General features: G+C 42.4%; 2 protein-coding genes across 2 annotated transcripts in view; one reads left to right on the forward strand and one right to left on the reverse strand.

Annotated features, from left to right (window-relative positions):
* The first annotated feature begins 823 nt into the window (after positions 1–823).
* On the forward strand, positions 824–9,446 carry DEXI (Dexi homolog). The gene is made up of 2 exons (XM_074158697.1): positions 824–1,323; positions 8,800–9,446. Exon 1 carries the CDS (start codon positions 824–826, stop codon positions 1,103–1,105), a length of 282 nt encoding a protein of 93 aa, XP_074014798.1. The 3' UTR covers positions 1,106–1,323; positions 8,800–9,446.
* A 1,811-nt stretch (positions 9,447–11,257) lies between these two features.
* CIITA (class II major histocompatibility complex transactivator) overlaps positions 11,258–21,433 on the reverse strand; it is a 30,564-nt gene continuing 20,388 nt past the window's right edge. The window contains exons 12-20 of the mRNA XM_074158457.1: positions 21,198–21,371; positions 20,248–20,319; positions 18,849–18,929; positions 17,286–17,378; positions 16,869–16,952; positions 16,001–16,084; positions 15,424–15,507; positions 14,679–14,771; positions 11,258–12,957 (exon numbers count right to left, since the gene is read on the reverse strand). Coding sequence (XP_074014558.1) covers positions 14,699–14,771; positions 15,424–15,507; positions 16,001–16,084; positions 16,869–16,952; positions 17,286–17,378; positions 18,849–18,929; positions 20,248–20,319; positions 21,198–21,371 — 745 coding nt within the window. The 3' untranslated portion in view covers positions 11,258–12,957; positions 14,679–14,698. The remainder of the gene's footprint in view (positions 12,958–14,678; positions 14,772–15,423; positions 15,508–16,000; positions 16,085–16,868; positions 16,953–17,285; positions 17,379–18,848; positions 18,930–20,247; positions 20,320–21,197; positions 21,372–21,433) is intronic.

The raw sequence follows: 21,433 nt of genomic DNA on the forward strand, positions 1-21,433 counted from the left end.
CCCCGAAGTCAGAGCGGCCCCAGGCCTGCTCGGCTGCTGCAGCAGGGCCTTGTTCTCCCGCAGGGGCAGGGACAGACACGGCCTGTCCCGCCGCCCCCCCCGGGCTGCCGCAGGGCTCGGGGAAGGCGCCGGGCGGGACTGCAAGGGACGGGCACCACAGAAGCGGCCGGCCCTCGGGCAGGCGGAGCGGGACGGGGCTGTCGGAGAAGGCGGCGGAGGCGCCGGCGCCCGTCACGGCGGGCTGCGAGGGTCCGCGGCCCGGTAAACATCCGCGGCGTGCGGCGGGGCGGGGAGCGGAGGGGAGGCGAGGCGAGGCGAGGCGAGGGGGCGGGCGGGGGGGGGGGGGGTGTCCTGCTGCGCAGGCCGGGGTTGTCGGGCTGGCCGAGGGCGGCAGCTGCTCTTCCACAGCGCGCTTGCGGGCTCCTTCCGCAAAGTTTGCGGGCGGGAGGAGGAGCGGAACCGCGGCGGGACTGCAGCAGCCGGGCCGGAGATGCCCCTGAGGAGCCTCCTGCCGACGGCGGGGCTGCGGCAGCGCCGCTGAAGCCCGCGCTGGCCGCCCGCCTTCCTCCGGGGAGGGACGGGACCGAGCCGGCCGCTCTGCGGCTGTGCCGCCTCCGCGCCCTGCGGGGCTCGCCTCTTCCCGGCTACGGATCTGGCTCCGTCTCTGGGGTTTTGCCCTTTCCTGCCACCGGGGCTGCGGAGCGCGGTCCTGCGCCGCCGCTGCCGGCCGTTTCCCCCTCCCCGCGCCGGCCGGGCAGGTCGGTGCCCGCTGCGGCGCCCGCAGCCCCCGCCGCCGGAGCCCGTCGCAGCCCCGCACGGCTGCATGCCCGCCGCCGTCTCAGCACGTCTGGATTCGCTGGAGTCCTGGGCCTTCCATGCGCTGCTGGTGCTGCCCTATATGTTTTATTTGGGCTTGTTCTTTGTCAACGTGCTGATCCTGTACTATGCCTTCCTGATGGAGTACATCGTTCTCAATGTAGGCATCGTCTTCCTACCGGAGGATATGGACCAGGCTCTGGTGGATCTAGGGGTGCTCTCCGACCCTGGCTCCGTGCTCTACGAGACGGACAGCGAGCTGGATGTCTTTGACGGGTACTTGGAGTGACGCCCCGGGGCGCTCCGAAGCGACTGCGGGCTGGGGCCGGGTGTCCCGGCATGGCCGTGGCTCGGGGACCGCCGCGGCCCCGCCATGCCCTCGCTGCCTCTCGGCCCCTTCTGCGCAGCATCTTCCCTTCCAGACGTCCCCCTACCCCCCCCGCCCCGGTGCCCGGGACGCGCTGCCGCCGGGCAAGGCCGCGGACACGCAGAGGGCTCGCAAGGGAAGTAAGTCATTTCCTCGGGCTCCTCCGGGGCAGCGGGGCGCTCCCGGTGCCATCCCGCGGGGGCGACGGCAGGGCCGGTGTCAGCCCTCCCCGGGAGAGCGGGGGGACCGGGAGTGGGCATTGCCCGGGGGCTCGCAGGGGCGAACCTTGCAGGCAGAGGGCCGGAACCGGGGCCGGGCTGCTCGCGGGGCGCTGAGCCCTACCCGGCCCCCCAGGCGCTTCCTCCCGCCCGGCAGAGCCCAGGGCCGGGGGCGACCCGCTCCGCCTCCACTGCTGCGCGGCGGGGAGAATGCCTTCCCCTCGGGACGAGTTGTCACAGCCGTGAGGCACTGCAGCTGGTAGGCTCGGTGCTACGTTTACAGCTGGTCAACAACTTTGCTAACCCGGTCTTGAAAGCAGCTCTGACTCTAGTTGAACATCCAGGGTAATATTTGTTAAAATTCAGAGGTCATACTCGAGCCAGAAATACATCTTAATCAGATGCCCTTTAAAATATCTATCTTGGATAATTAAAAACCTACTCAGCTCACCGTTTTTCTCATGTTAATCATAGCACGAGGGTTTGCTTGATCAATTTATTGTTGTCATTTTGAGTGATACTAAAACTCTGAAATGTAAGGATTTAGCATTTTAAAACATTGAAATGCAATGGGGAAGAAAATCACTATTTCTAGCTAGGACTTTCTGTGCCAAGTCTATGTTAATGAAAACATTCACAGTTTAAATTAAAATGTGTTAGCAAATCTGCCAGTAGAACTTTTTTAGCAAAATATTGTCTGTAAATTTGAAAACCAGTTCAGGATACCTTTCTATTTTCTATTTGAAATTATGGAAATGGGAAATTCTGTTGTAAAGGTACAAACATAACCTTGGCGAGCATACTACACGAATGCCATTTAACACGAACCTATTTTAATCAGTCTTCTAGTTTAAAAACAAACCAACCAACCTTTCCTGTGATGCTGTCCTTCGTACAGGTTAAAACTATCTCCTAAATATTTCTATTAATATTCCATATAAAGCAATAGTAGCTGATTTTGGTCAATAATTTAGAAGGAAAACATGGGAATTTTTTGTGTTGGAGTAACATGGATTGCATAAACAATCCTGAACAAAGCTTGGTTAAAGGCACATAGGAGCATGACAAGTGTGTGTAGGGGGGAACAGATCTTTGCTGCTGCTGAAGAGATTCCACTGCATATAGTTACTGCAAAAAAAAAAAAGTGTCCATGCCAACATTTGGTGGTTCGTCCCAAGCAGCTGGATTAGAATCACTTCTGCTAGAACAGGAGGTCTGGAGCAGAACTAAACTCTGCACAAAACGCTGTTGGCTACTTTTGTGGCTGTCTCCTCCTCTCCATTTTCAGCTGGGTGAGTAACACCTGTGCTCTGTATTCCAGGAGAGAAATTCATAAAAACTAATGGAAATTTTAGCAAAATCATTGGTGCAAAAAGCCCTAGCCATTTTCTTCCCCAAAATACCTTTCCTCAGACCCCAAATCTTATTAGTCCAAGACCATCTAATACAGGGGATTACAAGTATTTTTTTAATCGCTTTTTTGCTGACTAGGATTTGTCATGATGAGTTGCATCTAGTTTTCAGGAAGAGTTAAGAAGAACAACAGAAATACTTTTCCTCAGTGGATTTTTCCTACTATATGAACACATAGTTTGATAGAGCGTAATGTCTGAGCACAATTCTGTTCAGTGTAGATAAATGGTCGTCTTAAAATTTTCCTTCATATTAATAGGACAAGCAGCTTTGCAAACTTCTTGATATTTTAACTAGAAAACCATGTCACCTCCATATGTAGAAATGCAGAGGTCTTCACAAAGCTCAGAAGTCTCAGTCTCTGTCCACCTGGAGCTAATGGAGCTTTGCACAAGTATGTCTTGATCCTTTAATTTGGAAGTTGTCATGTTAGATGGTGGTTTCACTGAGAATCAAATCACAAATCCCTAAAGTTAGATCGATTATAAAAAATATACTATTACTGTGCTTCATCTATTTATGTATTTAATTATATATGCAGCAACCAGGCCGAAAATTGCATAATTATTTAGCTACCAGGCAGAGACTCAGCGTGTCACCATGAAAAGGACTTTGTCTTAATATCCTGGTTACAGGTTTCTTCGCTGTTCCGTGCTATTCCTCCTCACAGTTCCCTAGGAAGGCAGGCAGAAGAGGGCCCTAATGTGGAGCTGCGGTTTCAACTTTGGGAGCAGAAGGCAGGCACTGAAAGGGAAGATGTGAATCCCCTTGGTGCCCGGCCCGCAGTGGGCCAGGTCCTGTAGGAGTGTTAACCTGTGCTCTCCGTGGGCCTAGGAAAGCTGCCCGCCTGCCCTGTTTGCTTAGACCCAGAGGTGCTGAGGATTCACAAGACACTGCAGGAAGAATGGTTCTCAGTTTTACCGGCAGAGATGAAAAATACATTTAATGCAAAGAGTATGCCTATGTAAGAGGAGTGTTCTTCATGTGACTCACCAGTGATTACTGGGAACAACTAAAAAGCTATGATTAGCCTTAGCTGAAACCTTGCAGGCGCTCCTTCCATTTAAAAAGCGATGCCTTGCACCCAAGATGTGGCATGCATGACAGGGAAACAAAGGGGGGAAATCCCAAGAGGCGATTCTGCAAAATGTGGAAAGGCTAATTTAGATGTAAAAATAAAAGAGTGTGGATCAGAAAAGCTCTGTTCTGTCTTGCAGCAAAACCCTCACTTGAATAAACTCAATTATGTCCAGGTTTCTGAGCATAATTGGTGGCAGAGATTGAAGGTAGGCAACTAAGCAGCTGAGAGAAGCTTCCTATTCTATTCAAATGCAGAAATCCATCTCTGTAAACTGAGCAGAACTGAGCTTGCTCATGTCATCTACTGTTTTAGTGTGAGTGTGCCAGATTCTTTATTACATTTGAAGTGACCTGAAATAAGGTGATATGACTGTTCTCCTTGTACTTTCTTAAAATCAGATGTGACTCATCATGAAGTACTCTAATCAGAAAGAAAATGAGCAAAAGTAATCAATAATGAAAACTGAATAGGAATTACTGGATTTATTTAATCTTACAGTACAAACATTATCTATATTTTTTCATCAAGGTGAATTATGATGAACATCTTCAGTGAGCAGAATCTAGCACTCGGAAACCTGTGACTCAGCACTTCTGCTGTATGCCAGCATCTAGACCCCGAATCAAAGAAATAGCTTTACTCACTAGCTCATCAATATACTGCCAATTAGAAATGCAGGCTCAGTGTCTATGAGAGACAGCATTGCCCAGTGGAGAGGGAAATAAGCATGCTGGACTCCTTCCTGTGTCTGCCACTGATGTTTTCTGTGACCTTAACTCACTTGTGCCTCTGTTCCATCTCTCTAAAACAGAAATGCCACGTAAAGGAACCGATCGGAAGAATGTTATCACTAACAGTGCTAAGACGCATATAAATGCACCAGGATGCACATCCCGACTTTCTCCTTTTCAGACTTTGAATCTTAAAAATAATGAGCGCAGTGATCTGTTACTTATTTTACCTTGCCTTTTTGCACTATGCTCTTCCCTTATTTGTAGAAATCTCCATGTAAAGAAAAAAGAGAGGTGGCTTGTTGACTCCATGGTACAAATCAGTTGGCTATTTTATATGAGTTACAGTAACAACAAGATTAAGAGCAATAGCTGTGATTTTCAGACCTGTGTTTTGAATTCTTAGATGTTGTTAAAATTAATAGAAGTTGAGTGCTCAAGCTCACCTGATAGCTCTGCTTTAAAGAGACTTTTGCACTCTGACTCTTCTTAACAGGAATTCCATCCTAGATGGAAGGAAGACAAAATTGTGGTTAACTGAAGAACTGTCCATTCAGACGCATTAACTACAGCCATGGACAGTCCTAAGTGATTTTCTATCAAGTGCACTCATTTATATAATGCAAAGAGAGGAGACAGATTTTTAAAAGGAGTTTTCTGAAAGCCGCTGTTAATAACATGAATTAAAATGAGGCATAGAAAATTAAGAGACATTCAATTTAGGATAGAAATAGTTCAGGCCTGAGTATTTCATGTGTTAAAAGCCCTAGCCACAAGTGATTTTAAAGAATAATTAAAAAAAAAAAATTCTATAGTTCTTCCTTACAAAAATGAAGCTTACTGTAATCAACTTGCTTCAATAGGTGGCAATAGCCAATTATCAGTTTTAAGCTGTCAAAGGAATTAAGAAATGAATCCCACTCAATTCTTCATGTTTGTTTTCTCTGGAGAAGGGGCAGAGTGACACTATATTTCAGCTAGTGACTAGCAATCCTAAAATAGAACAAAAGAATAATTTGTTTAGAGACATTTAGTTTGTATATTTGGCCAGTCCAACTCTTTGCATTTGTCCCCTCATAATGATTCTAATTTATATGGAGTACAACTGTCCAAAAAAAATAAATAGTATACAGAAGTGGCTAAATCTTTCCATTTCTTCGGGGAAACTTTCAAACTTACTTTCTTTTCCCAGTTGAGTTTTAGTAGTTTGGCCACAAACTTGGGAAAAAAATAGCTGAATAGTTTGAATGATGCTCTCTGAGGACACATGTTTCTAATATACATGATAAAAAGAGTAAAGACTAATAGCAGCCATATATGGAAAGTAATGGTATGATGGAAAATGATGACGTGCACTGAATGATCTATTGCTGGGTAAAGCTCTAGTTCAGTTAATAGACTTAAGGCTATACACTCTTTGGAGGGCCAGAACGAGAGCCGAGGCTTCCCTTAGACAGCGGAGCCCAAATAGGCCGTGAGATCTCAAACGCACCCGCAGAGAGTCAGGAAACAGAACGCAGTCAGTGTCAGGATGCAAAACAGTTGCCCTGTTTCCTTTGGTTCAGCCTGGATTGTGAAGAACAACAACTTCACAGACAGAATTAACAAAAATATCATGACTGAATTTCTCCTTCTAATGCTAGAGTTACGCTATAATAGCCATACTGTGAAATTCTTAGGGGTATCTTTTAGGCTATTGGAAGACTACAGTTCTGAGATTTTAAAAATATTTGCTACCTTTTAATTTTCCATTGTTTTTTTGAAATTTTTGAAATTTTCTGTTAAAAATTAGGTTCATGTGAATTTTGAAGGACAGAGTTTTAATCAGCTGAATGGAAAGGCAAGATTGAATACCCTGGTCAATTGTATCATTCACACCCCATTTAATATCTGCCACTACGAATTGCAGTCTCGGATTAGCGGCCCTACAGCAGTATTTGAAACTTCCATTAGACAGCTTTACACTTCACTTTGGAGGCCCAATATATTTTGCTGTGCTATTTTTAAGTCAGCCTAGAATTCGATCTACAATGCCAAATGCTAACCATCTCCCTGAACTGCCTGCTGTAGATCAGGGTTTTTAGTTCAACTTGGAAAGCGATCAGATAAACAACAAATGAGTAACTTGTTAGAGCTGCTGTTTCCCCTTTTCTTGTTCTTAGTTTAAGCGGGATTTTGAGCATGTGATTACCGTTACCAGGGTACTGTAGCTGATAGACATTTCACAGAAATACCTCACTGGACATTAAAGTGCTAGCATCTAGAGTACATGGCCCACAAGGACATACAGAATGTCATGATGATCAGACCACGCTCACCCAGGCCTGCGTTTTGCCTCTGACAGGGGCAGGGGACGTTCTCTGGGAGAGCAGATGACCGTGACCAAAATCTGCAGTCTGTTCTCTTCAGACTTTTCAGAATCCACAATGGCAGAACGAGGGATGTTAGAGGGCACATTGCTGCCCAGCCTTTTAGCAAATGTTTTCCAAACCCGCCACCTTTTCCCCAGCCAATGTTATGAAATCCTCCTGGAGTTCCTTGCTATCAGTACAGCATCTGAATACCCGACAGAGCTTAGTTTCTGAAGTCTTGAAGATTTCTCTGTTCACTCTCTTTGCTGGGTCACTAATGGTGATGTTGAGTCAAAACCGGCCTCTGGTATACCCTGCTACTGGCTTCTTTCCTACCAAGCCTTATTCTTTGCTTCCAATCTTTTAATCTGTTTTCAGTCCATAGAAGAACCTTTCTTCCAGAACTGTGTCAACCTCTGCTTTACGGCTTCCTGTAACGCCTTCGTTAATGATACTGTATTCCCCAGTCAGTCCATGCTCATGCAGAACATATGACATCGCATTTCATTTTTCAGACTCCTTGCAGATTCTGTTACGTCTGAAATGCTGGCAGCTCTCCTGCCTCAGGACCCCTTGTGCCAGACAACCTGACACACGACCTGCTGCACCTCCGCTCCCAGCACAGACCAGTAAGAACAGGGGAGAGGCTGTGTTTTGCCCCGCAGCCCAGTGAGAGCCTTTACATAGAGCTCCACGCTTAAAGCAGTTCTGCTACTCCCCATTTTACAGTTGGATTAGCACCTTTACTATATAGGGTCCCCCACCTTTCCACGCTGCACAGAAGGCCTATAATAGATATAAAAGGGGAAGGAGGAAGAGCTGTCCTTCCAGAGACTCCGATGTTACTCCTCTACACAGCGCAGATGATCTGAGCCGTGGGCAGCCAGGGGACCTGCTCTTGGTCTTCTGGACATCAACTCTTCTTCAACACAGATTCATCCCCAGACAATCACTGCCTCTCAGAGCTTCACCATTCTGCACTATCAATTAATCATCTGCGAGACCAATGCTCAGCACCTTCATAGTCCATAGCTCTGGTTCTACTTAGAGAAGGCTTCTCAGGCCTTGTGTTTACCTCTAATGATAGTAAAAAATCACCTTTTAATAGCTGTCGGACACTTTGACCCAGTCATGGCAAATTAGATAAACTGAGATAAAGCAATATAACAGTAATTTATTCTTGTCAGTAAGACCAAGAAGTTACTCCAACCCATTATTTAACTTCGTAACTACTTACCAGTGGATCCAAAATGCTTTGAACAAAGTGACTCTAAAGAAAAAATAAATAAGTGACCCAAATCAGAGGCTACGTCAAATGTAGGCAATACATAATTAACACAATTATCTAAAAAATAACAACAGTCTAATGATTGGTATCTGGTTAAGAAAATGTAGCCAGTTCAAAAACCAGTTTTAATAGGTAGGTCTAATGATAAAAAACCTAGTATAAAATAGGCTGTCCCACTGTGTGTCACAGCTGGTTGTACTCCCTTAGAGCAACCCCTACTAATTGACCTGATGGACCATGGCTGACACCTTATTCTCATGCCCCTCACACTATCTTCATACCTCTGTTAAAATTACACTAAGGACTAGTGTGCTCTGGCATTAACAGTAACTGTTACACTGATTTCTCTGAAAGGTTGTTCGGGCCTTTACTTCTCACAGAATTATTATCCATAGTCACAAAAAGTTTTGATATTATTTTTTTTGTTGTTTTAAAGAAGTCAATGACAGTCCTATTTCTAACATATGCAGTGACTTCTCTCTTCATTTTAAGTCTAGAGAGTTTCTCTGTATTTATGTGTTTTCTTTTAAACAGATTCATTAAACACCTGCAATGGATTATGACCAGGTTAATGGATCAAGTGATGGAAAGAAACTATACTCTGAAATGCAGAGATGAAAAGAAGGACAAGGGGACAACAAGAAGAGTTGTCATCAGACCTTGTCAGTTGTGACTCTTCTCCATGGTCATTGCCTCTTGAGTGTGCGCCAACTGCAGTGATTCATGCACCGTACTGGGCTTCCATAGGTTATTCTGGGATGGACTGTATGAACAAATAATATAAGCTATGTTCTATTATAACAGAAAATCAGATGTTACTCAGATTTGATAAACTTTTGAATAAATAACGTCACCCGAATGGACACGCTCTACATACTGCTTAAGCAAGTTTTACAATCACACATTGAAAACTCTACCAGCCAGTAGTTCAAAGACAGTGCTCTCTCAGGGGAAAATATGCAGGAGTGACTGCAAGGAGGTTCTGTTCAGGGCAGTTTACGGCAAGAACTGTGCTAGTAAGATATTTTATTTAAATTGTGAGTTTTGAAATAGATAAGAGAGTAAATTTTATATGTCAGGTGGATTCATTATTTAACAGAAGATACTTTGCAGATTGTTTAAGCTCATACTCTTATGTACAGATGTGAAAGCAATGCAATAAAGACTTGATCTTTTCCATGAAAAAGTAAGGAGTCATTTGTTGGAGTTGCTCTTTTTTAATTTGAACAGAAAATAATTGAAATATGCTTTCCAGGAAAATCCAGTTTTCCTACAGGCTCCAGATTGTTGAGATGGCCAGCATGTAGGAAATGCTTCTCATGAACAGCTACTTAAAAAATCATACCTGAAACACCACAAAGCACACACTGGTGGGGTGGGAAAACCACATGTAATTGGGGGCAGGTATCGTTTTGTCTTATTGTATTTTTTAGGAAAGTAATTTTCATAACTGCAGGTTTTAAGCCAAGTTGATGTATGAAGAACATTTCAGATAAAGCAGGAATGAAAACATTTCTCCTGAACTCTCTCCATACATATGTCTGTCCTCTGCAGCCCGTGTCTCTACCATCTGCTCCCAGCTCGGGCTTTTGAATCCAGACAGATGGTGTCATGAGTCTCTTGACAGCCAGTATGGGGGAATAAGAGGGTGACAGTTTAGATCCCCCATGAAACAATGACAAAGAAACTTATCTATCAAACTGCTTTTTTCTGGTACTATCAGTTTGTTGCACTCAAATGTCATTTTTTTAACTCTTAGTGCGGTAGAAATTAGCTTCCAGTCCCCAAAACTCTGTTCTGCAAATGCTATTTTCAGCTTCTCCTGCAAGAGGTGAAGCACTGTCATTGAGCTAAGTAGCTTTTCTCCAAGATGGGTTCCATCAGATAAAGTTTGGGGCCTTAAAACCACTGGCAAGTGCTTTGTTCCATCAATTCTGGGACAAAGTCACTTAGGTCACAATATTCTAACACGTCAAGATACATTTAGGCAACTAAATCCCCATTTAGGCACCTATATAAAGAAAGCTAAGTTTAAAGACTTGTTAAGCTTGTGTTCACATACCCATTTGGTACTAAAACAAGAAAGGCTGAATTTTGCTTCTGAAGGCATTAGAAAATCATACTGTTCACAGAGTCGGCTTACACTAATTTTTCAGGGTCACATGTATGCCATTTTAAGAACACGGTTCCATTTGTCATTATAGATACTTACTGCGGTATCTATTAGTTTGTAATCATTTCCCTGCAGTGGGTTTATGCCACACGAGGCACAGATCAAGCAATACAAATTCCACCAAGTAATTCACTGTGGAGATTCGGAATCTTAGATCAAGATTTCTAATTTCTCAGAACAGCTCAGCCTCATACATTTAAAGGATGGGGAGAGCACTCAGATTACAGGATCTGACTACCATCATAAGACAAGCCTTAGCATTTTAACAAGGCTTCTTTGACAACAAAAAGAGCACGGGCATAAAAAGAATAGCATTTTTCTCATCCGAAAGGTTTTTTTAGAACACAGATTTGCTTAGAACAGCTTTTTTAGGGTAGCCAGTGAATTCAGTCCTCTATACACAAGGCACTCCTTTGACAAAAGCATCTTGGATGAGCTTTGTGCCACAAGAATATCCAGACTTTGAACCTTGATTATTTTTAGAACTTTTACCTGCAAAGTCTGAAAGGATTAAAACATCTTTTTGCTCTTCCTAGCAGCCGACTTCAGTCAGCGCTTTTATATCTTTTAACTCTGGACTTACAGTCTGTCAGTTGGCATTGCAAGATCCATTGCTTGTTAAGAAAGAATTATTTCTCCATTTCCAGACCAATGAGCTGGTAAGTGCCAGCAGGACCAACCTGTCTCCCTTGCACACCGGGCTTCCCATTAACCTACAATATGAAGCCCTTAGCATGTCATTATATTCAGAAGCCAGCAGTGATTTCATCACATTTCCAGGAGAAAAATCAAAATAATTTTCAACAGGTAGCACAAGCTACTGTAAAAAGGAATACTCACTTTTATTAATACTTTAAAAAAGATGTATAACAACAACAAAAATATTATATCACAATTTACAACATGTACATTATAAACATACAACTTCCACTAACTCATAGAAACAGAACAGCAGTATTCCCAACATGATTTTATCAGTCAAGACAGGGCCCTGTAACATCTAGCTGCCTATGTAATATTTAGCACATTCTCAGATTCGGTCACAGTGAAGTGTGGCTGCAGAATACATCCCTAAAGGGACATTTGTCATCCAAAGCTTAGTTAAGGGAGGTTCACTGAGAGATTCTAGTTTACATAGATCCTTACGTCAGTATTGTCAGTGCTTCCTAGCAGAAGAGATTTCAAGGAGGTTGTTGAGCTAACGCTGAACTAACTGAAGGAGCGAACTCCCTTTTCAATTTGTGGCACATTGAATATTCCTAGCTTTCTTCCATCCCTTTTTGTTTTTCTGCCTCCAGACTGTAACTGGACAGGGAGCCAGAATGTTAGTCCTGACAATTGTCTCTGTACGATTACAAGTCCTCTCTGTGTTCACAGAGTTGAAATAAAAGAAAAGAGAAAAGGAGACAATTAGTTTGCTATCACAGTCAGGAGGACCAGTATTTGGCCCACATATCACTGAGACCAGCAGCACAGACTCATGATAATGCTTTGAAATATGTTATTGTCTGACGTTGCCTAGTTATTCATAGCTCTGTAAAAGAAGGCCACATAAATCACACACAGTAGTGATGTCACTGTCAAGTATAAAATCAGTGCTTATACATTTATGCTGCCATCTGCAAGTGAGAAACTAAATCCCAATCCAGGTATAAGAATTTTAAGTTCTCATTTGAGACAGAGTAAAAACTTTGAAGATTGTCACTTCAAGGATTTTTTTTGCAATAAATTGAAGCTATTTGTATGCATTTGGATTTCTGCAGTAATATCAGAAAAATTCTTAATAGTTTTCCAGTTTTAATTAATTTCTTCTGTTTACTTCTTTCCTCCTCCCCCAATCTTTTGGAAGGATTCAATAGCAAAAGAGTGATAGAAAATATCTTTCTATCCCTTAAGACAGCATTGGTGATTAGTATCAAGAAAAGGGCCGCTTTTAGATTCTAGTGAATAATCTTAACAATATCAGAATGTTGTCTAAGACTGATCATTCTTATTTATGCTCCTGATCCCAATGCTTCAAATCAGTCCAGACAGATGGGTGAAGTCTGTAACATTGAGCTTTGGAAGTCCAAAATCATCAAACCAAATTTGATCACAGTTACCACTGGCACCATGAAAAAATTAGGTTTGATCTGTCACTCCCTCAGACGTTGCAGGTCCAGCAGCTTCCAGTCTGCTCTTTGATGAATCGATGATGGAATTTTATGCTATCAATATCCTGGTGATTCCTGGTCACCTTTAATGGTGATCACAATATCCAGATGCTCTTTTCATCTTTGAAACTCGACGTTGCTTAATGCTTCATCACATCAGTAGAAACACAACTGGGTATTTGAATAGCATTTTAAATGACCTTTAAAAAATTTGAACTCCATCATTCACCAACTTCAAGCACCACCCAGAACCTTAAATGTGACTTTTTTTCATTTTGCCACTATCATGAAAATCAGCCACCAATTCATAAAGCAGCAAGAAGAGAAGAAAACACAGAGGACACCTTCCCCTCTTCTTTATGTTACCTGCGAAATGATGAAAAAAGAGTATTAGATTAATAACCATTAACATCACCAAGATCATATATTTGGTGTGCTCTGAAAACAGACAACAGTGCCTGGTAGATGCTGGATGTTTCAAGTTTGGGAGACAGGATCCAGACTTCCTGCTGCTGCTAATCCTCAGTGCTAATGAAGAAGAAGGTTTCCTCACATACTCAGATACTGTACTAACGTGGTAACCAGTGCTACAGGCACATGCCGCAAACATGAGAGAACAGCAGTGGAGGGAGATGCAAGGGGTTGTTTACGCAGAGGTGTGTGAAACACATCTTTTGCTCAGTGTGAAAGCTCACCAGCGTCCAAGAATCACCGACTTGCATAGAGCAGAGCTCTCTACCACTGACTGCCATTGCCCTGTGTCTAGAGGAAAACTGAGGTCATTTGACCTACGTGTACAGAGACTTTTCTTGCACACTCCCCTTGAATGACAGACACAGAAGGTTAGAGAAAGCTTCGTTTTTGTAAGGTTTCCTGGCAGTGTTCATATCCCTAATGTCTTCTTTCCCAAGTAGGTATGGTTCTTCAACCAAAGAGCTAATTGTACCATAGGCACTATAGGTTCACTACAATTTTTCACTGCTGCCGTACAACGCTAGTCTGTGAAGCTGGTACGGTACGTAAGCCCTCCGCAACCTTTAGCCTGATCAGTGCCATATATATACATATAGCCCAGTCTCTATCCAGTGATTAGTGCACTGAGAGGAGGAATCATGCAAAAGCTTGGCTCACTGCATGGTTTAGGGAGCCATTGGCAAGTGCAGTCATTGTCAGGACCACTCAAACCACAGCTCAAGCAGCTGGCGATCAATCTGCAAAGTGTTTTTTGCCATCTGAAAGCAAGCTGGAGGACATCTGCTGTCTGGCTTGACTCTGGCTTCTCATTATTCACTGGGATCGTTTCACTGATGCATCCTAAGTAATGTTGTCTTAAGAGAAAGAGGAAGCACATTGCAGAAAACTGGGAGCAGAAATCCTACAGAAACCCCTAACTTCTCGTGCCTGCTGCAGCTCTTTCAGTCCAGGAGTGTCAAGGCAGCCAGATCCTGGTGATCATCAGCAAACTGTTAGCAAATTGCTAACAATGCCATTAATTCAAGGATCCTTGAAACTGTGCAGGCAGAATCAATGAAGTAAAAGTGACTGCCAGTGGCTAAACCACACAAACCAGACTGAGAACAAGGAGTGTAGGAGCCAATGGTTTACTCCAAGAACAGTGTAGGCACAGCTTCATAGTGAGACAAGCAGCTGTTGAGGATTTGTACTGAACAAAGGAAAAGGGAAAGGACTTACTAAAACTCAACACAAAACAATTCCTAAGGAGTACAGAACTCATCTATTAAACATGAGAAGTATACAGAGCTACTCAGTTTCCCACAACAGAAAAGAGGAGGTAAGCAGGGCCAGCTGCCAGCCACTGAACTGGGCCAAACAAGGAGCCTTAAAAGTCATCCATTCTTGCTGCTGCAGCTCTCAGTCTGCCAGCGCTGGTGCCCAGGAGGTGGGGGATGCAAGGCGAGTGGGGCCAAAGGGGGCCTGAACGTGATACTGATCTGTGCCACTCCAGGGCAGCACCTCTTCACCTAGCCATGCGCTCGCTGATGCTGTCACTGTGCCTGCTGCCAGTGAGACCAGAATCAGCTGCCGCAGAAACAAATCTTGTTTCAGGGAGCCAGAGCTTACATTACCTTTATGGGATCATCTGAATCTACACACTGATCCTAGAGTCCAGCTGCTGAAGGTGTTCAAGAACTCCATAGGGAATGGTGGGATTCCACATCCTGTAAAGGCAAATTCAGAAAGGAAAGAGATTTTAGGAAGTGTAATTTGCTTCACAGTTTTTTTGGTGTGTTTGGTATGTTAGTATTTTGTTTTGTTTTTAAAGTTGACTTTCCCTTTTGAATATAATTCTCTAAAAGTATTTAAGCTATGGAACAAATTAAAATGCATTTTCAATTAGAAGGAAGCAGTTTACTCCCCCATAACCTAGCTGATTCTAGTTATAGGACACAATACAGTCCTGTCTGCATAACTGTTCTTTAGCTTTCTGTCAAACTCCCTTCCCCTGAATGCGTACTGGCAGCTTCAGTCTATTTGACCTCTAATGACGGCTGCTCATTGTTTATCCTCCAAATACGAGTCCTGCAGCACAGAGTAGGTGAGGTACTCTGGGAGGGTAGAAGATTAACAAAGGGAGGGTCGAGGTAAACTATGCTTAAAGCAGGACAAGCTTGCTTGCCTGGGATGATTGGGAATTAATTCAGCTGAGAGCAGAGACAACGTTTTTAACATTTCTATGACAGCTTTTGTATTTTGGTGATGTCTTTTTTTGTGCCTCTTATAAACCTGACAAACACCAAACACAGATTTAGCATGAATTGTAACTCGATTTATGGAACAAAGATACAGCAAACAGCATATCAAGAGACTTACACCAAGTTCTTTATATGGGGACATTTTCGTAGGCTGTCAGTCAGCTGCAGGGCTCCAACACCAGTTATTTTGTTATATTGAACACTGAGAAAAAAAACCAACTTTGTTAATCCAGATCGCATCATGTAGTGGGGTAACTAAACGTCTCATTCAAAATAAAAAATACTATATGGGTTTATTTGCAGATAGGGGAAGAAAGAAAAAGAAAAAACACCCCACCAAATAATCCTTGATTCAAAAAACCTGTAATAAAATACTCAAAAAGTCAAACTGGAACTTCATTAAGTTAGTTCATCTGAGGGATTCCTTATTCTATGTACCTGAGGTCCTTCTCTAACTCCCCATGACCCTATTCTCTCATCTTAAAACCAATTTTTTGGGTTTTATGGTGAACTGCTCCTTAATCCTTTCTAAACACTGACTATCTGGACACTGCACAAGCACATTTTCCCTGTGAAATTTCCCTGAAATTTTCTTACTCAAATTCTGTCTCCTCTACCCTCAGCATGGAAGATAAGAATTTTTAGTATTCAAGCAAGTAAGCTTTCCTGGGCCATCTCAAAAGATTCATACTCACTCTAGCACTCTTAAAGATGTCATCACAGGAAGAACTTTCGCAAGTTTTTCTGCTCCAAAATCACAAATGTTATTATTGTATAAGCTGCAGAAAACCAAACCAGTATAGTCACAATTGAATAATGGATAATATAAACAGACTATATATTAGATCAAGGAATTTTTTATATGCTTGGTACATCTTAACTTCCAATTTATCCCTATCTATTTGCAGTTAATGTTTAAAACACAGTTTCATATTTTCTGTATCAAGCAAGGCAAATGGCTACAATTGCACAGCTACAGCAAAAATAGGTCTAGATTCTTAATGAATAATGAGAACATCTCTGTCTACATTAGATCAAATTAAAAATCTGCAAGAAAATGAAGCTCAGATTTGGGGCACAGCATTTAAAAGATTTCCAAGTGAGCAAATTATTCCAGAATTACACACCATGGCTTCTTGCATTCCCTACTGATACACTTCCTTCAGGCCTACGCCAGACATTTTAATGAAGTGGGATGGACCATTGGTCCCATATAAGCAAACACACACCACCTCGCTGCTGGCTTATGGCTTAGCACTGCGCTTAGCATAAGCTTGCAGTAGATCATGGCCCTGCGTGCACATTTCTACAGGGTACTATTCATATAATAATCCAGGGTATTATGGATTGGATTTAAAAATCAGTACAGTCCTCATTACATTCCTGAGAATCCTTCTGTATGTCTACACTGGGTTATATATTTCTCTCCTCTTCCCTCTAAAGGCTTTATGCAAGAATGAAGTCAAAAGCTTGGCTGCTGCACAGTGTACATATTTGTTCCATGTTCAGTAATTTCTGACGGAGATAGCAAGGTATAAAACTGAACAGGATACAACTACTTACCTTAGTGTCTTTAACGAAGACAAGGAAGGAAGAGCTGTAGCTAGTTTCTCTGCACCCACATCTGTTATCTTATTCTGTGATAAACTACAGTGAGATCACTTTGTTAGTTGAGCATATTTATTCTAATTTATTACAATGTGGAGAAAATTAATTTTTGACATCTTTTTTACATAATTTGGACAGTCTGTTTAGACTAAATGCAGGGAAAAATACCAATTACAGCCTTTGAAGGGAAATGAGGAATTGCCTTAGGATTAACCTATTTTTCTAATGAACGTACAGATTAAGTATGTCCATAGACTCATTGGTCTTGTATGCCCATGGGTTAGTTGTGCCCATAATTGTTAATACACAGCCCCTTAAGGGTTGAATCTCTTTCTTTGCAATTTTTCCTAGAACTGTTAACCTTGCACTTACTTTAATTTTTCCAGTGATGTCAGGTTTGGAAAGACTTCAGACAGACTCTTTGCTCCTTCATCTCCTATGCCATTTTCACTCAGAGCATCAAGGCTGGATGATGACAAAGAGAGAATTAGCTTCCCTTTTAATCTCAATTTTTGCGGTTTATTCACCTCAGAGACCACTCTATCTTGAGAGGCTCCTTCTCTGCAGTAGCCTCGATCGGCAGGAAGCATCACACAAATTACAGCTTCTCTAATAAGCAGCTTTCTGCTTCCCAAATTTACAGCCTAAGAAATTTTTTTTTTAACTAGTTGAATGGCTTGACCCATTTTCTTTGATATGCAAATGGTAGCACTTAATGCTTTGCTTCCACCATACACTGAAGATTATTAAAATGGTTATGAAATAGCTGTGTTCCAGCTATGCTGAAATGAGATTTCCTGTGCACACAGAACTGACAAAATCCAGCAGATGCTGTAAATCCCTACCTAAACAGCTCCGTCTCCAGATAGGGAGTATTAGAAATGAAGTTTTTCCTCATTCAAGTACCCAGATGGAAAGAGTTTCAGATAGCCACAACTTTAGACACTGAATCCCTTTCTAATCTGACAGACAAGGCTGGGATACATCGGACTCACTTCAATTTTAGGGCTTTATTGTTTTCTCAAAATATCACAAAAAGGCCAGATACAACACAGACAAACAGCCAATGGGCTGAACCAGGAAGGCCAAAGTCTTTCTCAAAATCCAGGAATCCCCCCAGAGATGAGGGCAGAATATTGACTATTGTTGCTACAATTGTTTCTAGCGTAAAGAAGCTTAAAATTCAGAGCCAGCTGGTTTGTCATAGATACAAGCAAATATATAGTAACTGGAGTTCTTAAAGCTATTTCTAATACTGCTCCCGGTAAAGGAAGGGACAAAGACCGTGTGAAAATACGTTGGCAGAACAAAACCAGATACTGGCTGAATATGGCCTTTTAAATATTTTTTATATGAATCAAATCCACAAAGCTCAATCTCTGACAAGTTCTACCTGATGCTCAGGGTGTCCGCTGACACCGTAAGGTGCACAGCACGGGCACAAACACTGAAGTCAAGCTCCACCATTTACAGCGCCTCTGGTTCAGGAGGGAGCCTGTCCCCTCCTGGCACAGACACGGCCCCGAGTCCCTCAGAAACCTCACCAGGAGGGAGCCCAGGGCTCAGTCTCGTTATGGAGCTTGAATGAAGACATAAGTAATCCACGGGCAGCACTGGTCACTGTTGTGGCAAGAAGAGGGAGCACCCCGTGGGGCTCTGCACTAAACCTCTCCCACAAGCTTTTAACCGCTGAGGAACACATGGGGAAGTGACCGAAGGGGATGAAACAAACCACTACCAAGTGTCTCGAGGGAGATGAAGAGCGCCAGCTTTTAGTCTGCAGTTACAATCTTTGAATGCTTTTGTTGTATAGTTTGTTCATTAAATCAAGTAGTCTTGTTGGCAAATAAAATGTTTCTGGAGTACCCGAGCTTCCCCATCATCAAGGCCTGCTGAGGAGCAACATTGGCAAAGTTAATCTTTAGCATAACTCACTCTAAATGCTGAAGTGATGGAAATGCTCCAAGAATTTCCACAAGCTTTAGGAATCCCTGAAGACCACATACCGGACCCAGCCTGGAAGAAAACACAGACATGCAGCAGTTTTTTCACATGCTCAGAAACAGCAGAAGTTACCAATTTTTATGTTCTTTCCCTGCAGCCCCAAATACAAGCTAGTTTACACTCCTCAGAAGCAGCCATTCCCTACAGTCTGCAGCGAGGATTTCTGCTTTGAAGCCTCCAGATGAGGACCCCACAAGGCTTAGGTCAGACAGAGCAGAGGCTCCTTGCACAGAAGCAGTGCTACCTGCATTTTGTTACTCTTTGCAAGACCCATCTCACTTGTTTTAGATTCCTGTATTTCAGGGATTTTTTTTTTTTCTATATTTTCAGGTTTTTAAAATTAAATATTATAAAATTGGTAACAGAGATGAAAAAATACTCTCTCTTTCCCCTCCCCCCCCCCCAACTACTGACAATTCAGGCTAACTTAAGATCAACATTTTACTGCAGCTTAAAGCATAAATTGAACTTTCATATTCCAGCTCCAAGCATTTGCCCCTCAGATGCTAACCTCTTACTTACAGTTTCCTTGGTATCACAACAAATTCAGACAAGAGGACCGGAATTTTAACCAAAAAGTTTAAATAAAGGGAAAGTAGGAGAGGAAATGAGAAGAGAAAGCAGCATAAAATCAGAAGGGAGGCCAACTACAGCAGTTCTAGACTGGGTCAGATGTGAAGAGGAAGAAACAGATGAAGACTTGACAAGAGTTCTCCATTGCACTGGTGCAATTTCTGCCCAAATTAATTCATACACTATGGCAGGATATTTTAAGCAATAGAATAACCTTGGAGGCTACTTACACTTTGTGGAAAAAAAGAAATGTTACTACACCTAATTTTTGAAGTTTGTGTTTCCAAGTCAATCTTCCTTCTACAAGGAAAATGGAGGCGTTCTCTGACCTTATTCTCTCATGGCCTAAGCTCTGATAGGGCAGAAAATTACATCAGAAGGCTCAGATAGAAAAACTGAGCATTTCTGGGGAAAAAATAATTCCCATGGAGTCGGATCATGATCAAATATTTTATACCCTGTGGCACATGATCTGCATCTGGTGATAAGGAGCTAACTTGCAGCAAAATTTAAAAAAAATAATGACAGAACCATGTTGATCTGTGTCACTGCCGGAGCTAGAAATGACATTTTTTGAGTTTTGGCCATAACTTAATACATTTAGTTGAGAAAAGCAAAATAGAAATAAATGGGGTTTATCTTAATGCTTTACCATAAACTAACTACACATCAGTTCAATGACTGTAGCGAATATCTGTGACCCTTCTCAGTCTTAAATGTAATCGTGTATCAATCAACAGAGAGCTACATCACTTACGCAAATTCCAGTTTTCTGAGGTTTTTGATGGCGGGAATTTCATAGCCACTGCAACCAGATGCATCTTGCACACTAAATAAATCACAGTAGAACCAGAGTATGAGAAATATTTTAGCAATGAAAACAGCGCTTTTAAAAAAATTTCTCAGCAAACTTTTACAGGAAATAAACCACTGCTGCTTTAGCTGAGGAACCAGGACATTTCAAAATAACTTCTGCTCCAGCCTTTCTTTGTTTCATTAATTTCAATCTGATAATTGCCTTAGAGCAAACTACTGCACTATGTTTTTCAAACAAAATTTAAAAATACATTCTTCTAAATCAAGTATCTTCTGTCAAACATGAAACTTATTTTGTATATATTTTGATCAAAATACTCTGCCCTTGTTAAAATGGAAGTCACCGTTTTTATTTAAAACACCCGACCAAAATACTCTAATGCTTTTAATTGCAACCAATCTCCTAGCCACATTATGAGCAGTGATGAAACACAGGGTTTATACCTCACATAACATAACACAAACTTTTACCTCGTGGGCTAAAGGACTGACCCAGGTCATTTGTGACCCGTCCAAACCAAGCCTTCATGTATGGCCCAGGTGCTACAGGGGGTGAAAAATCAGTTAGCCCAAGGTTTGTAACTGAAAGCCATTGGAAGATGGCATATTCAGAGATTAAAAAGAAATCTGAAAAATAAAAAAAGACAGCTTGCTTTTTTATTGGCAGTTTTGATAAGTATTCTGCGTGGTGCTATCACTGCTCTTCCCTGCCATGACAACCACCCCACATCAGGGTAGGAAAATGCTGTGAGATGACACAAGAGCTTGCAGTGCCTTAGTTACTCCTCCTTTGGACAAGCTGAGGACTCCATTTTCCAGCACTGTCAGTGAAACCCCATTTTCTTAAACTACTAGTATACTAAGAGAACTTTTGATCTTAAACGAGCCTACCAGTTGATCATCTTCTCCTGCATCTCTACAAGGTCTGAAAGGTCACTGACATCCTTCATTGTCTTTGCCTTAAAGGGATCAAGAACAAATTTCTCTGTTGATGCTCGCAGCAGTTCATAGTCTTGTGTTTGTTCTAAAGATTTCCAGAGCTTGACTGTATCACTGAGGGAAGCCCTGTGAAGTGACAAAACATGCAAAATCAACAAATATGACCACTGCTGTTGCATGAAAGCGTC

Source organism: Numenius arquata, chromosome 14 (genome assembly GCF_964106895.1).
Source record: "Numenius arquata chromosome 14, bNumArq3.hap1.1, whole genome shotgun sequence".
Lineage (NCBI taxonomy): Eukaryota > Metazoa > Chordata > Aves > Charadriiformes > Scolopacidae > Numenius > Numenius arquata.